The 17428-nt window shown below is 40.4% G+C and overlaps 1 protein-coding gene across 8 annotated transcripts in view; it reads right to left on the bottom strand.

Moving 5' to 3' along the window:
* LAMA2 (laminin subunit alpha 2) overlaps positions 1–17428 on the bottom strand; it is a 377555-nt gene that overhangs the window by 53404 nt on the left and 306723 nt on the right. For all 8 annotated transcript variants that reach the window (XM_060272671.1, XM_035109029.2, XM_060272672.1 and 5 more), the window contains 2 exons: positions 6701–6817; positions 3400–3582 (listed from right to left, as the gene is read on the bottom strand). In XM_060272671.1, coding sequence (XP_060128654.1) covers positions 3400–3582; positions 6701–6817 — 300 coding nt within the window. The remainder of the gene's footprint in view (positions 1–3399; positions 3583–6700; positions 6818–17428) is intronic.

Genomic DNA, 17428 nt, shown 5'->3' with positions numbered 1-17428 from the left:
CATATTGTACACTGGCAAGTGTGAATTTGAGAAATTCAGCTTTAAATGTAAACTGAATTTAGTTTCTACCCTATATCTAGTCCTGTGACATCGATTTCTATACTATCAGACCTCCATTTCAGGTCCATAAAGAAAGAAACAAACACTAAGTCCACTGTCAGCTTCTTTGTAGAGCTGGTTGTAGTATGTTTTTGCACTCTCATCTTCAAGATACAATAGATGAAAAAAGGCAAGTGAAAAATGACAGAAGTAACAAGTTTTCAGAATCTGACTTTTTGGAACATGCAGAGCATCTGAAGGAGAACTGCACCTTCCAGGAGTCTTGACTTCGTATGACCTTTCAATAAAATGACAACTTTTGCCTCCTGCCATTCTTTACTCAATTTCTCTCTTATTGCTTTAAGACGCTAAATGTGGGCTCGTAGCATCAGAACTGGTCGTGAGGTGCATCCCTTTCCTGGTATGAATAGCAGTGTTAGTGTCAATGTTGGAACATTGACTAGGGTGAATAGTAAGGCGTTATAGCGCAGCAACTTGCATAGGTACCATGCAAGTGTATTTGAGAAAATGAATGAAGCATATGAGCAGAGCTGAAGGGGAAAGGCTAGAAAGAATAATAAAATTAGAACCTTATACGTACTGATTTCTGCAGACAAGTTTTGAAGATTTTTTAAAAAAGAAAAAGAAAGAAAACTTGTAAGACAGTAAGTTCGAAACAACAAACAACAACACAATAAAATGGATCACTGAACAGAAAACTGGAGGAGTTCATTGCTTAGCACACAGTGTACTGCAGATTTGGTGGAAGTGGAGATTTTTCCCCAGTTTCAGGTGCCCACATTAGGTCCTGTAGATATATTGCCACTGGAGCACAATCAACAGAGTAAATGTAAGTGTACTTCATGTTATAATAGCTCAATGCAGATGAAGCATTTCCAGTCTCACAAGCCCCGCCCCCTTCTTCTCCCATTTCCTTTGATTACGTGCATCTTTTGTCCTCTTCCTGCTTGTCTTGCCTTTCCTGTTCAAATCTCACCTTTTCCTTTTCATTACTTTACAAGGCAATCCTAACCATGTCTAATCAGAAACAAGTCTTACTGAATTCAGTGGGGCTCAGTCCCAAGCAAATGGAATTAAGATGGCAGCTGGAGGTCTGTACCGAGCTGAGTGTGTAATGATAGTTTTGATTTAAGTTTGTGGGGTTTCAAATTCTTGTCTACTGTGGTGTAGGTGGCACAGATTTAATGTTCACTGTAGGTGGCAATGGAAAGAGGAATGAATCTGAGTAGGAAAAGTGAGGAGGAGGAAGGACAGCTATGAGAATCTGAGGAGCATTCCTGTTCTAATATAACTACACTTAGAAAGGCATACATTGAGATAAAGTAAAATACATAGTTATCTACAGTTAGATACATATTTAAATACAAACTTAAATGTGAATTTTCATATGGATTTCCCCCCTAAATTGCATATTAATGGAAACGTGGAACGGAATGCACATATGCAAAATTGGCATGGACTAGAGATAGACTGAACTGTCTATTCCTAGATTCAACTCAAAAATGAAGACTGGATTATTATTTTTTTGCATTTTCAAATGCAGAACTGAGACTTTACGGAAGGAATATAGGACAGAGTTCATGTACATAATACTTCAGAAGGTATGTGATTTAAACACACCTAAGTTCTTCCACTGTGAATATTTAAGGAACTTCAATGGAAATGACTATTCATTTTCTGTGTCATTGCAATGCTAGAGGTCACTCAACTGTGCTGGAGATGTTCTTGCTCAATTCTCCTACCATGCAACACAGGGCTTACTCCGTGAATATAATAACTAAGGGATCAGCATAAAATATACTCTTAACACAGCTATATTACCCAAGAGGCTATATTACATCTCCTACAACCAAAAGACAGCTTTATTAAATTCTTCTCTCATGCTCCCCCCCTTTAAAGGTTAGCTCATAGACCAAGCTGACATGTTCATACTACGAAAGCTTGTCATTATTTCTACTGCACTAGAAATGATCTTTCAAGGACTTCTTTGTTTTTTAAATGCGGCGCTAGAGTTCTTAATCTTAGAATCATAGAATCATAGAATCATAGAGTTGGAAGAGACCACAAGGGCCATCCAGTCCAACCCCCTGCCAAGCAGGAAACACCATCAAAGCATTCCTGACAGATGGCTGTCAAGCCTCTGCTTAAAGACCTCCAAAGAAGGAGACTCCACCACACTCCTTGGCAGCAAATTCCACTGCCGAACAGCTCTTACTGTCAGGAAGTTCTTCCTAATGTTTAGGTGGAATTTTCTTTCTTGTAGTTTGAATCCATTGCTCCGTGTCCGCTTCTCTGGAGCAGCAGAAAACAACCTTTCTCCCTCCTCTATATGACATCCTTTTATATATTTGAACATGGTTATCATATCACCCCTTAACCTTCTCTTCTCCAGGCTAAACATACCCAGCTCCCTAAGCCGTTCCTCATAAGGCATCGTTTCCAGGCCTTTGACCATTTTGGTTGCCCTCTTCTGGACACGTTCCAGCTTATCAGTATCCTTCTTGAACTGTGGTGCCCAGAGCACCACAGATCTTAATGGAGATGCTTTAAGAACCAAGAGAATGGATTACAGAAAGCCTACTGCCAATTATGTGCTATGTAAACCTTCCCTAACCTACTGCTTTCCAGAGGTTTTGGCCTATAACTTCCATTACTCCCTGCCAGAATTACTGTTCTTGCTGAGGCTGATGAGAGTTGATGTCCAAAACATCTGGAGGGCACCAAATTGGGAAAGGTTGTGCTATTTGAAAAATAAAAACAGCAACTAGATACGGAGAAACAAATGGACTATTGTTGGGAAGGTCTCATAAAAATAAAATAAACAAACAGCACCATCAATTAATCTGTGTTTTTCCATTGATAATTTAGTAAGCATGTAAAGGCAGACACCATTCTGAGTGTGTCCAATTGATGTGTGTACTTTTGGACCTGGAAGAAGGCAGAACAGGGGCAGGCTTATGCACGCTCCACCGACATGTGCGCAGGCCAAGAACGTAACCCCCACGGAAAGTGGTTGCCGTCTGTAATAACAGCACTTGAACTTGTTACAGGTAGGTAGCCGTGTTGGTCTGAGTCGAAGCAAAATAAAAAAAATCCTTCAGTAGCACCTTAAAGACCAACTAAGTTTTTATTTTGGTATGAGCTTTCGTGTGCATGCACACTTCTTCACACGAAAGCTCATACCAAAATAAAAACTTAGTTGGTCTTTAAGGTACTACTGAAGGAAATTTTTTTATAGCACTTGAACTTATATGCTTTAAGAGTTAAGGGGGAGGAAGCCTTTCATAGCTACAGAAGTACATGAACAAACAACAGTGGGTATGAAAAATAAGCTCTTACTGTTTTTGGTGGGATCTTTCACCACAGCATTTGTCTTGGCTGCATCCTCAGCCAGTTTTCTGTAGTTGTCTTTTAAGCCAAGGAGATTTTCATTGAGATCTCTGATTCTAGCCAGGACGTCATTCGCAGTATCATTTGCTTGCTTGGCTTTGTCTTTGACGGCTTGTACCTTGGCTGCTGTGTCTGTTAAATGGGAGGTAGGTGGGCATGAGAGACTTGTCCACATTGTATGAAAAGATGTGCTCTATCACTGACGCAAGGCCATTCCCCTTGATGTAGTTAAGAAGGGCAAAATCACGGGTTAGATATGGAAACCATTAAAAATATAGTTCTTTTCTCACCTAATGTAAAGGAGATTTCTCACCAAAGTGCAGTGATATCCTGTCAGTAAATGTTGCCGTCAGATATCGCTAGGAATGTCCTAGCTAAATATCTTGTGAAGGAAAAAACTGTCAGTGGAATGGAGCCCCGTGTTACCAGTTTTGTTAAATGAGAGGACTGCAAATGCCTATTAATTGAACTACCATGGTATCTATATGAATTATGTCTGAAATCGAATCTTACATATTATAAGCATGATTTCATAGTCCCGTCCAAACCCTGTCACCTGCACTGGCAAAGGAAAGAGCACAGATGCTTGTGAGCTAGTTTAATTAGATCACAACTTTGTTAAATCAGAAAAGTCTGTGATCCAGTATTTTTTGGCACACTGAAGATACCATGCCGAGTGTTATACTGTACCACAGAGAATTGTTCTTTCCAGTAGGAAGTATGGCAATATACCTATGAAGCCATGCCAGTTTGCCCCATATGGATAAATACTGGCAGCAGATGTTTGCTTCTGTTTATATCTTTTGAATGCAAAAAGTCTCAGTCAATTTCAGTTCTCTTCACTTGTGGATTTGCGATATTTCTCTGGAAATTTTGAGTTTTGCCTAACTAGAGAGAGCGTTTACTCTTTGACAGTTTGCTAGTCTCTGTACAATAATAATAATAATAATAATAATAATAATAATAATAATAATTTATTATTTATACCCCGCCCATCTGGCCGGGTTCCCCCAGCCACTCTGGGCGGCTTCCAACAAAACACCAAAATACAGAAATCCATCAAACATTAAAAGCTTCCCTAAACAGGACTGCCTTAAGATGCCTTCTAAAGGTCTGGTAATTGTTGTTCTCTTTGACCTCTGGTGGGAGGGCATTCCACAGGGTGGGTGCCACTACCGAGAAGGCCCTCTGCCTGGTTCCCTGTAACTTAGCTTCTCGTAGCGAGGGAACCGGCAGAAGGCCCTCGGCGCTGGACCTCAGTGTCCGGGCAGAACAATGGGGGAGGAGACGCTCCTTCAGGTATACTGGACCAAGGCCGTTTAGGGCTTTAAAGGTCAGCACCAACACTTTGAATTGTGCTCGGTATTGCTACGGTAATAGGAAGGAGTGGTACTTGGGGAAAATGAGCTAAAGGAAAACGGTGGATTGGCTAGCAGTATGGACTCAGCTAGATTGGTAAAGAAAAAGTGATTTATGTGTGTGGGTTAAACCACTGAGCCTAGGACTTGCTGATCAGAAGGTCAGCGGTTCGAATCCATGTGATGATGTGAGCTCCCGTTGCTCGGTCCCAGCTCCTGCCAACCTAGCAGTTCGAAAGCACAACACTTTAAACTGAAACGCTTCTTTGATTTGTCTAGATCCAGCCTATGTTGTCTTTCATTTCTTGGAAGAAGAAGAAAATTAACTTCCAGAACTGGCCTTCTAAGAATGAGAAGAAAGTGACAGCTCCTGCAAGGCCAAAGGAAAAAAAAAAGAAGAATGCCAAGTATTCATTCTTCTGTGGCAGACAGAACACCAGCATCCTCAAAGATACCCACAGGCAGGAGGGCACAGAGCGAAAAGTATAATATACACACATCCCTAGTCAAAAAACAGAGATCAGAAAAATATTTCAGCCAAGTCTGTCAATACTTCATCACTACTTACTAGGGCCTAGTCCTGTCTGTGAACTGGGAGAGATGAGCAATGGAGCACCCTTGTGTAGAGATGGTGGGAAGAGTGTTCACACCTGTATTGTCTAGACGATGATCCTTGTCATCTGATGCTGTGCTGTGAAGTTGGGCAATGAAGCCACCACAGCATAGCATGGGAAGACAAAACAAAACAAAAACCCTCTTTGTGTGCTCCTTTATCCAAATAATTAGCAACATGTATTTATTTTATTTAATACAGTTATATACCGCTTGTCATCCGAAGATCACAGGGCACTTTACAGTATAAAAGCAGAAAAGCAAACATAATAACAAACCAAAAAATCACCCCATCCCCAAGAGGAGAAAGGGACGGAGTGTGCATAAGTGCCAGGGCCCCCCTCCCCCCCCCCCGGTTATAAAGCTACAGCCTGTTGTGTGGAGTCTACTGTGTTCATGTAGGCTTCCAATGTATTTTAGACTCCTGATTTTCCAGGGTTCTAACACACACTGACATGAGAAAGCCTTGCTGAATCACGCCAAAGGCCCATCTAAATCCTGAATCTTGTTCTCACAGAGGGAAACAAGATAACTACGAGAAGCCTGCCAAGCAGGACACGAGTGCATCTGCATTCTCCCCACTTCTGATTCCCAGCAAGTGGCAATCTAACTGGCGTGGCAGGAGTAGATCAGGCTCCCTGCTGCATGCTGTTGCCTTCCAACTAATAGAGGGCAACGGTAGTGGTGGGTGAATGTACTTGGGCCTTTGTCCTCCTTAATGAAGTGTTGATTGCATGCAGAAAGGAAAGCCCAAGGCAGACAAAAGAATTACCGGTACCCAGTTTCCCAACACGGAGATGTATTTCCCCTGGCCTAGCTCTACTGATGGCAATTTTGCTACATTTGCAATACAGTTGTGCCTCGCTTAACGAATGCCCTGCTTAACGAAATTTCTGCTTAACGAAAGGATTTTTCGAGCGGAGGTTGCCTCGCTAGACGAATTCGTTTTACGAAAAATTCGTCTAGCGAATCGTGGTTTCCCATAGGAATGCATTGAAATTCAATTAATGCGTTCCTATGGGCAAAAAAAATTCAAAAAAATTCAATGCATTCCTATGGGATTCGCTAGACAAATTTTTCGTTATAAGAAAAGATCCGTGGAACGAATTAAGTTCGTCTAGCGAGGCACCACTGTACTGTAGTTCATTTCAAGCTGTTTGGTAACACAGAGACACACAACATAATCCCACTCACTTCATGATAATTGATTGGCTGGATTCAAGCAATGTGGGAAATGGATTTCGGGTGCTCCCCAAATGGTGGCCAGCCCTACTACTTACCATTAGGAATCACAGACAGTTTCCCCAAGGTGTCGTTCAAAGCTTTCAGGAGATCCGAGTTCTTTTCCTCTGCATCTTGCAACCTATTCTGCATTCCTTTTAGATTATCCCCATTTTCTGCAAAGGGGGCACAAAACAAAGATTTCAGTTAGTTTTCTGAAGCCTCTGTTTATTTCATATACCATGTTGTCAGGAAAACAGGAAGCTGAAAGGTCAATAACAATAACAATAATAATAATAATAATTTATACCCCGCCCATCTGGCTGGGTTTCCCCAGCCACTCTGGGCAGCTTCCAACAAAATATTGGGTCTAACCTATCTCACAGGGTTGTTGTCAGGATAAAGTGGGAAGGAGAACAATGCACACCACTCCGAGCTCCTTGGAGGAAAGGTGGGATATAAATGTCATAAATAAATAAAATCTATGGCTGAGCAGGGATTTGAAAGTATAACTTATAAGAAAAATACTTATATACTTAAAAAAATACTGATACCTATATTTATATCTATCTGATGGCTACCACACAAAAATGAAAATCACAGATCTTTTCTTAAATTGTCTGCCTAACCTTGGCAGCATAGAAAGGTTTTCTGTGAAACTCTTGCAGAAAAGAAATAGAACCCATAACTTTTGAAATGTAAATCAAGGATTTCCACTGTATCTAATGCAGGCACCCCCAAACTTCGGCCCTCCAGATGTTTTGGACTACAATTCCCATCATCCCTGACCACTGGTCCTCTTAGCTAGGGATCATGGGAGTTGTAGGCCAAAACATCTGGAGGGCCGCAGTTTGGGGAGACCTGTTCTATACAATACTTACGGTAGTATTTAGAGAATTTTCATCATTATTAGAGAATATAGAGAACCATGTGCGTTTGGTTGTATTTCAAATTGCACACCATTCCTAGGACTGCATTTAAAAAAGAGGAAACTTGCTGAACAACTGTTCAATAATTGTTAAATTGAATAGAAGACACAGGAGACTTTCCCTAACATCTTCTGCCCTCATCAATAGATGAAACTGCTGTGGTGACCTCAGAATATCTTTAATTTCTTCAGTGGTTTGTGTGTGTGTGTGTGTGTGTGTAAATACAATCAATGAGGTCAGAGTCACAAAGATAGTGTTTTACTTACCAAATTCCTATTACATTGATTTGATGCAGCTGCTGCAGATGTAATACCCATTGAAAGGCCATGATATCATGTTAACTATAATATGATCAATACTGGAGGCAGCACTCATTCTCCCTCCCTCTCTCTCTCTCTCTCTCTCTCTCACACACACACACAAGAGAGAGAGAGAGAGATACATTTTAAGTCAAAACTAATTTGTAGATAAAATAATGTACTAATATCCATTTAAATGGAAAAACTGCTACAAACCATAAGGACAATTATTGAATATTCAATATACTACTGATGAAATTAATATCATCCTTTGTGTATGATTCAATAGTCTATGCAAGCTGTTTTGCATGACAGTGGTGTTTTCTAGGGCATCTTCCATAAAAATGATTTTTAAAGCTGTCAAAACTATGTTCCAACTCAGATTGGTGGATATTTGCAAATACATATGTCACAAACTCAGGAGTGTAGTTTGGCAAGGAAAATGCTGATTAGTGCTGAAGCATCATTTTAGAGACATTTTTCATTATTTATTCCCATCAAAATGGACGTTATGGTGCTGTAGCATTGGAGGGAAGAAATGTATAGCAACATGGCATTTTTCCCATGGAAAAAAGGGGTTGCACTGATGGCAAAAACTGGGAAATGAGTTATAAATCATGTATAGATTGCTTGCCATAGGTGGCAAACTACAGAGAATTCAAACATTTGTATAAACAAGGTAACTAGGTACATCTAAATAAGAGATATATTGCATTTTGTGATGCCACAAAGCGTTCTTAATTGGCCTGTAAAATGGTCTCTCCTAGAAAGACAATAAATGGTCTCTCTTAGAGACACAATAGATTTGCCAATTGACGAATTAGTAGCTCACTTCTGAAATATCTACTGCATGGGTGTGTGTGGAATCAATGAGGAAACATGACTCTTCAGTGTTGCTCTGCACATTTTCTGAAAGTAAAATAAAATGTCTTTTGCCATGATTATCGAAGCATGTTACATATAGCATGTCCTGAAAGACAATTTGGAAGCTTCAGTGGGCGCATAACCTGATAGACTTTTATCAGGTACAGCCATAGTTGTCCATATTCCTTTCATTTGCAAGCCCAATTTAAGGTGCTGGTGCTTTAAAGCCCTAAATTGCTCAAGACCCAAATATCTGAAGCAGTGGTTCCCAACAGGTGGTATTGGGACCCCCAGGGGTCCGCGAGCTATGCCAGAGGGGTCCGCAAGATGCTATTAGAATAAAAAATATATTAAATATATTTCGTATGATAACATATTTTTTTGTTTTGGCCGCTTCCTGCATGAGCAGAGTCTAGCGCAAAACTAGAATTAGATAGAGGCAGTAGTTCTGCTGTATGCCGTTAGGTGGCGCTTTACAAACACTACTGTTTTGCAAAGAGGCAGTGTGCACATTCTACTAACACTCACCTCCCCAAGATGCTTTGCGTGCGTCGGCTTCATTTGTGCGCTACTGCGCAGGTACCCTGTCTTCTCCATTCCCCCCCTCCTCCCTGGCGCGCGCTGCCTCTTTGCAAAACAGTAGTGTTTGTAAACAAAGCAAGCATTTTCTTCCATGTGTTTCATGAAAAACAAATATAGGAATCGGCTCAACATGCGGTCGGATTTCAGAGTGAAAGTTTCAAGTTTGGAACCTAATATTTCAGAAATAATGGACTCAAAGGACAGATTTAACTTATCTCATTAAGAACTGAAAATTAAAACTAACTGTATACTGATGGAGTACTCTGTTGTAACTGTAAAAAACCGTATAAATATAAAATATAAAAAGACTCTTAATTTGGCTCTCACTTTTTAATTTTAGGATTAGGAATTAATGGGGGTCCTTGTCACAATAGCGGCTCGATGAGGGGTCCTCGAGAAAATTTTGTTGGGAACCCCTGATCTGAAGTATTGGAAAGTTTTTAATGTTTGACGTTTTACTATGTTTTTATATGTACTGTAAGCCACTCAGAGTGGCTGGGGAAACCCAGCCAGAGGGGCAGGGTATAAATAATAGTAATAGTAATAATAATAGTATTAGTATTAGTAGTAATAGTAATAATAAATGATGAATGCCTATTATTATTATTAGTGCTATTTTTCTAGAAAAAGAGGTGCCAGAACTCACAATGAACACCCCACCTGAGAGTTCTGACTGAAAAAAGCTGCTATTATTATTATTATTATTAAAATTTATATGCCACCCTTCATAAGAAACCAGAGACAATCAAGAGACTAAGGGTCATTTATTGCCTAAACAATGACTCTTCCAATGACTTTTTAATCTGATTTGTTTTAACATGTATTATTTCTATTTATCAATCACTTCATAATAAAAATTCTCTAATATTGCTCCAAGATCTGTTGGACATTTCAAAAGAAAATATATAACACCTATGTAATGCTTTCAAAAATAATCTCTTCATAACAGATACATTTCAGGTAGTAGTTTTAGCAGTTCTTCAGTCAATGTCTGTTATACTGACTGCTTCTCTCCTGGGTGCCTTGTCCAAATTATACCAGTCTTCTCCAAAAAAGAAAATAATGCCTGACCTGAAGAATATGGAGCAGATGATTCAGCAGGGGAAACACAGCCCAGAATAAGTAAGGAGGTAATACAAGAATACTTGGCTAATTTAGATGTATTCAAGTCTCCAGGGCCAGATGAACTACATCCAAGAGTATTAAAAGAACTGGCAAAGGTGATTTCAGAACAACTAGCAATGATCTTTGAGAATTCCTGGAGAACAGGCGAAGTCCCAGCAGACTGGAGGAGGGCAAATGTTGTCCCTATTTTCAAAAAGGGGAAAAGAGAGGACCCAAACAATTACCGCCCAGTCAGCCTGACATCAATACCAGGAAAGATTCTAGAGCAGATCATTAAGCAAACAGTCTGTGAGCACCTAGAAAGGAACGCTGTAATCACTAAAAGTCAGCATGGGTTTCTGAAAAATAAGTCATGTCAGACTAATCTGATCTCATTTTTTTGACAGAATTACAAGCCTGGTAGATGAAGGGAATGCTGTGGATATAGCCTATCTTGATTTCAGCAAGGCCTTTGACAAGGTGCCCCATGATATTCTTTTAAAGAAGCTGGTAAAATGTGGGCTAGACAATGCTACCATTCAGTGGATTTGTAACTGGCTTACTGACCGAACCCAAAGGGTGCTCATCAATGGCTCCTCCTCATCCTGGAGAGTAGTGACTACTGGGGTGCCACAGGGTTCTGTCTTGGGCCCAGTCTTGTTCAACATCTTTATCAATGACTTGGATGATGGGCTTGAGGGCATCCTGAGCAAGTTTGCAGATGACACCAAATTAGGAGGGGTGGCTAATACCCCAGAGGACAGAATCACACTTCAAAATGACCTTAATAGATTAGACAACTGGGCCAAAGCAAACAAGATGAATTTTAACAAGGAGAAATGTAAAGTACTACACTTGGGCAAAAAATAATAATGAAAGGCACAAATACATGATGGGAGACACCTGGCTTGAGAGCAGTACATGTGAAAAGGATCTAGGAGTCCTGGTAGACCACAAACTTGACATGAGTCAACAGTGTGATGCAGCAGCTAAAAAAGCCAATGCAATTCTGGGCTGCATCAATAGGAGTATAGCGTCTAGATCAAGGGAAGTAATAGTACCACTGTATTCTGCTCTGGTCAGACCTCACCTGGAGTACTGTGTCCAGTTCTGGGCACCACAGTTCAAGAAGGATACTGACAAGCTGGAACGTGTCCAGAGGAGGGCAACCAAAATGGTCAAAGGCCTGGAAACAATGCCTTATGAGGAACGGCTTAGGGAGCTGGGTATGTTTAGCCTAGAGAAGAGAAGGTTAAGGGGTGATATGATAGCCATGTTCAAATATATAAAAGGATGCCATATAGAGGAGGGTGAAAGGTTGTTTTCTGCTGCTCCAGAGAAGCGGACACGGAGCAATGGATTCAAACTACAAGAAAGAAGCTTCCACCTAAACATTAGGAAGAACTTCCTGACAGTAAGAGCTGTTCGACAGTGGAATTTGCTGCCAAGAAGTGTGGTGGAGTCTCCTTCTTTGGAGGTCTTTAAGCAGAGGCTTGACAGGCATATGTCAAGAATGCTTTGATGGTGTTTCCTGCTTGGCAGGGGGTTGGACTGGATGGCCCTTGTGGTCTCTTCCAACTCTATGATTCTATGATTCTATACCAATTATTCTTACAGTTCAGAATCACCCTGCTCTGAAAACTACTTCTAGTTTTGCAACCACTGAGCCAGGCTATTTTTATGACTTTTAATAAGTTTTAATCTCTGTGGATCTCCCAAATTCCAATATCCAAACTCCATCTGTTTTAAAATTTCCCATTTAATATCTCAAAATGCATTTTAATTGTTTTCTAAATATTAACAAGGAAAAAAGGCAAAATAAATTTCCTCAGGGAGTTCCATGCAGACTGGAGGATGAAGTTCTGAAAATCACCATTATTTTTTAAAGAAACTGCTCTGTTCTACAGGTGATAAATATTCCGAAGAGTCATATTCCGAAGTCACCTGTGGTGAAGTTAAACACTGTGATGTAGTTGTAGCATGAAATCCATTCAGTTTATTTGTGACTGACAACTTCCTTGCTTTTTAGACAAAGTTAAGCTAGTTCTCACTCATTATGTTAGGAACAGGCATGCAGTCTGTAAGGAAGTAATCAAACATACAGTAATGAGAATAATAGAGGCAACTGCAACGTAAGGCAGCACATTCTACTCAAGGATGGAGAAGCTTAGCCTGTGCACTTATGAATGCAAGGGGCTTACAGTGAATATGTGAAGGCCCTAGGTGAGCCCTGACTGTTTTTGTGAAGCAGCTGAAGAATGAGAAGTGGGAAGATGACTGAAATATACTCGGAGTCAAGAGGCAGACAGGCATCTTTGAAGGCTCAATAATTTCTCTTCCATTGGAATTACACAACAAGCCCATCTATAGCAGCAATAATTTTTCTTGGTCTATACTTTGCACAGCAAAGCAATATTTGCTGCTGAAACTGAGCCAATTATAAGGAGAATCGCTGAAGCAGAAGGGTAGGAATGCCCACACGTCAGACTCTGCATTCTGTCCAGATTCCTAGAACCAGTTTGACACAGAGACATTTTCAGGGCTGAGTGGCAGAAGATACATAGCTCATGAGAATTTCTCTCCCATATCCTTCATGACAGTATATGCAAGAAAGAGTTTTCCTGTACCTACATCAGATGGCTCAGCGAGGAGGCTTCTCTCAATTTCATGGCCTTGGTGACCTAGAGCTCTCCAAGATAGTTGCAAGTCCAGATCCTAGGCATTGACATTGGCAAAGCAGAGGGATATCCTATTTGGTTCCCTCTCCTTCCCACCCCATACCTTTAAAACTGAGTTGTCTTTATAAGAAAACATCAAAAAAGTATAATGAGATATGTCTAGGATATTGGGTGTCATCCAACTATGTAATACTCAGAACATTCCCATTAAAATAAGTGGAACTGTTAGCAATAACCAACTTTGGTTAGCTATTTATTTCAATGGGTCTACTCCAAATATGACTCAGTTGGATACCCCCTGTTAGAAAACATCTCAGAAGAACTACTTTTGCAGATCTGGTAATTGTAGTGTTATGAAGTCTCAGATAAATAGGGGGAAGTGACCAGTATAAAGCCTGCTGAATTCTTTTCTAATTCTATACTTTGGTGACAATGACTAATGGTGGGAAGTGCTTCACTTTTTGCTGACACCATACGTTTTTGTGGTTATAAAGTAATTCAAACCAAAAGCTCATGGGGATTTATCCAGGAACATATACAAAGATGATGATTATACAGGGTGAGTCCTTTAAAAGAGGCCTCGTGGATACATACACATGTTCCACGGGGCCTCTATTAAAAGACTCACCTTGTATAACAAAGATCCTGTGACTTTGCAGGAATACATATTATAAGGCAGTGCTAATCATTATTAGGGACCTCAGTGCTTTTCTTCAGGAGATACTCAAGGGTAAACAGTACTCTTTTTGTAGTTGTTAAAAAATATGGCACTTACTGTAACAACTTCATGGTGAGTACCAGCACCTATTTTTCTAGAAAAAAGCACTGAGTACAAAGTACCTGCACACTAGAAATGAAGTTCTGAAAAAAAGAATTCCCGTTAAGTTATCAATTGCTAATCTGAAAAAAGGGAATGGCTTAGATCTGAATGACCACCAACAAATACAATATACTTTCTGCGCTTTCATTTTGAAATTAACCTTTAGACAAAAGCCTGCCTGAATAAAATATCTTCAAAAATATGTATTCACAACCCCACTCCCCTTACACATTTATACAGCAAGACAAGGGAAAGAAGAATTTGATCACTTATAGCTACCGGTAGGAGCTTGAAATCCACATATGTGCAAAATGCTAGCTGTAGAATCTACTTTTCCTATCAGTTCTCCCCTTTCAGACTTCCAGCCCCATGAAGGGAGAGAGAGAAAAAGGAAGAAATGAGTAAATCTCCATTTTAATAGCTGCCGTCACACGTTTTGCTCTGTAAGGACTATTTCAGCAAATTTTGGAGGTAATATATGGCATTTTCCTGATTAACAGCCATTTTATACCTTATGTAATTGGCCACAAATCAGGTGGATGTCATAATGTAGCAAGAAAACATTCCCATCTCTGTCGCAGCCTAGGCCTGAGTTCCTGGAGGATATATTACTTGAGTGGTTTACGGGTTTTCATTACTTTAACTAATGTACTACCTGTAGTGCAGAGAGAGAAATTCCAAACTAATGACTGCTTCTGCCTACTAGCTCTTTACAGAGTCTCTATTATTTGTCTTTTAGTTGTGGGCTTCCTATAGGGACTTTGGAGGATTCTAAGGAGACTTTGTTCTGTAAGTTTTTTTTTTTTAGTGCTCTCTTCCTAACCTAGAAATGCCAAGCCATGGCTAAGGAATTATGTTAATAACACCAATGATAGTGTTATAACATAATGATGCAGCAACAAGTGCCACAAACAAATAAAACCAATGAATCTCAGGCTCCAATTTGGCTTAATGTCTATCCAGGCCACAACCAGATCCTGCAGGGTTAGAGTAATGTGTGCCAAAATATTAACATATACACAGGATAGAGCACTGAGAAAAAAAACATTAAAGCTTTATGTTTCACCAAAGCAGTTTCATCACTGTTAGAACTGTCTAATAAAAAAGAAAAATCAGCTCCATAACCTCCCAATTAACCTGTAATAGAGCTTCATGACCATATAGGAGTACTTAACTTGAAATTTTTAAAGATGCCTTTGTGATGATATTAGATTGCTTTAGAAAGACAGAACTTTCCCTTGGTACTGAGAGTGAAGGGGGGGAGCAGTAATTTTAAAAATAAAATAAGTATTTTTTCATATAACGAAAAGCAATGTCTCAACAACGTGATGGCGAAGGTGTTGAATGCAAGATGTAAAATGCACGAACTGAAATACAATTGCTTTCTGCAATACAGCATAAGGCACTTTGATTAGATTCAGTTGTGTAGCCATCAACAAATCCAGTTTATGAAGTTGTGACTTGCCAGATGATCTTGAGCAGGTTCCTCTAGAGAGCCTTCTGAGGACCATGGTAGGTGGGACCAGAGGGAAAAGGTGGGCAAAGTCAGAGGAAACAGACAGAATGCAGAGCAATGGATGTGACTGTAATTTGTGTACAATAGGCTATGCTCTATAGACTGGCGGTTCCCAGTCTGGCGGTTCCCTCGCTGCAAGAAGCCAAGTTACAGGGAACCAGGCAGAGGGCCTTCTCAGTAGTGGCACCCACCCTGTGGAATGCCCTCCCACCAGATGTCAAAGAGAAAAAGAACTACCAGACTTTTAGAAGACATCTGAAGGCAACGCTGTTTAGGGAAGCTTTTAATGTTTAATAGACTATTGTATTTTAATATTCTGTTGGAAGCTGCCCAGAGTCAAAATAGATGTGTCTCAACGTAGTCATTAGAAAGGATGCCGTGTTTTTCTTTTTAAATGAGTAAGAATGGGGGTGAGAATTTTCTCCAGGACTGCAACTAGTGGCATCAATGGGAGCCCCTCAATCCAGAATAATAGCAGCCATAATTTCCATTGGGATTGTGCCTGGGCAGGGAAGAGTTAAGCCTCCCCTCTTTCTTCTCGGTGCATCCCTCTAGTCAAACACACATTGCTGATTCTTCAAAATTATGGTGTGCTTTCTAAAGACACATCTAGTTTGACCCTCACTCTTGTCTAACTGAAAGGGTGCTTGTGAAAGTAAGATGACATAAAAAGATATTGTAGCCCACTCAGCACTCTTGGAGCAAGTTGGGAAAACTAGATGTGATGCTAAATGTGCCCTTGCATTTAATTTGCAAGTTCTTAAAAAATACAAACAGCATCAACTGGGCATGCTGATAATTACTGGGATCGCAGCATGTGGGAAAGGAAAGCTTCACACCTTTCTTCCTGCTGCAGTCGTGAGGACAACCCTTTCTTTGAATCCCTTCATTGGAGGCAGATTCACACCTGCAAATATCACCTCCAGGAGAGATTTGTTTCAGGACCAACAGCGGGGGGGGGGTGGGGGGTGGGGTGGGGGTGGGGGGTGGTAAAATGATTAAACTCCTCCTCCACATCTGCCAGGGTCCCAATAACTATTACCCCTCCTCTAGCAGATGTTTGCATATTTTTTAAATACCTAGGCATTAAGTGTCTAGTTTGCCCCTAAATAAGGATGTTATAGTTTGAAGCCACTGCCTGTTCTTCCTTTGTGCATTTCTGTCCCTGGGGTCCTCAGACCTTCTGATACAGCAGGCATCACCAAACTTCGGCCCTCCAGATGTTTTGGACTACAATTCCCATCATCCGTGGCCACTGGTCCTGTTAGCTAGGGATCATGGGAGTTGTAGGCCAAAACATCTGGAGGGCCGCAGTTTGGTGATGACTGTGATACAGTATCTTCTGTCCAAGTGTATTCAAACTCAGCCCTCATTTATTCTGACATAATCATCTTTGTTCCTGAGGATAGAGAACATGTTGTTATATCATTCCTCCTATTAGGTTATGTGATCTAGGGTGTTAATGTTAACAAAGACTCTGGTGGCATTTTAGAGATTAACGTGTTTATTATGATTTAAGCTTTCACAGACTAGAGCTCTCTTGCTTGGTACAAAAATGCACACAACTGAGTATAGAGGGAAGAAATGTAATAAAGTACCCAATGGACATAAATTCCAATTATTGGCAGCACTGTTTAGTTTAGTTTTTTCCTACCTGTATGTGTGCAGATAGACACACAAAGAGACATGTAGTGTGTGTGTGTGTGTGTGTGTGTGTGTGTGTGTGTGTGTGCATCTTACAACTGAGGTTAACACTTCATTTGTCTTGAGCAGTGGACTCTTGTTCATTCAAGCTTATGCCATAAACTTTTAAGGTGCCACCAGACTCATTGTTTTTGCTGCCACAAACTACGTAATGTGGCTGCCCCTCTGTAGGTCATTGCTATTAAATTTCTATTGTGAAACAGTGGTTAAGAGACTGTAAGTTGCTCCAAACTTCCAAGAAAGTTCCTGGTTGAATTAGGATCTGGATGTAAGAGACTGTTGTCACCATAG

Source organism: Zootoca vivipara, chromosome 3, assembly GCF_963506605.1.
Source record: "Zootoca vivipara chromosome 3, rZooViv1.1, whole genome shotgun sequence".
NCBI classification, from domain to species: Eukaryota; Metazoa; Chordata; class Lepidosauria; order Squamata; family Lacertidae; genus Zootoca; species Zootoca vivipara.
The sequence above is the reverse complement of the archived record's forward strand: the minus strand, read 5'-3'. Positions and strand labels throughout refer to the sequence as shown.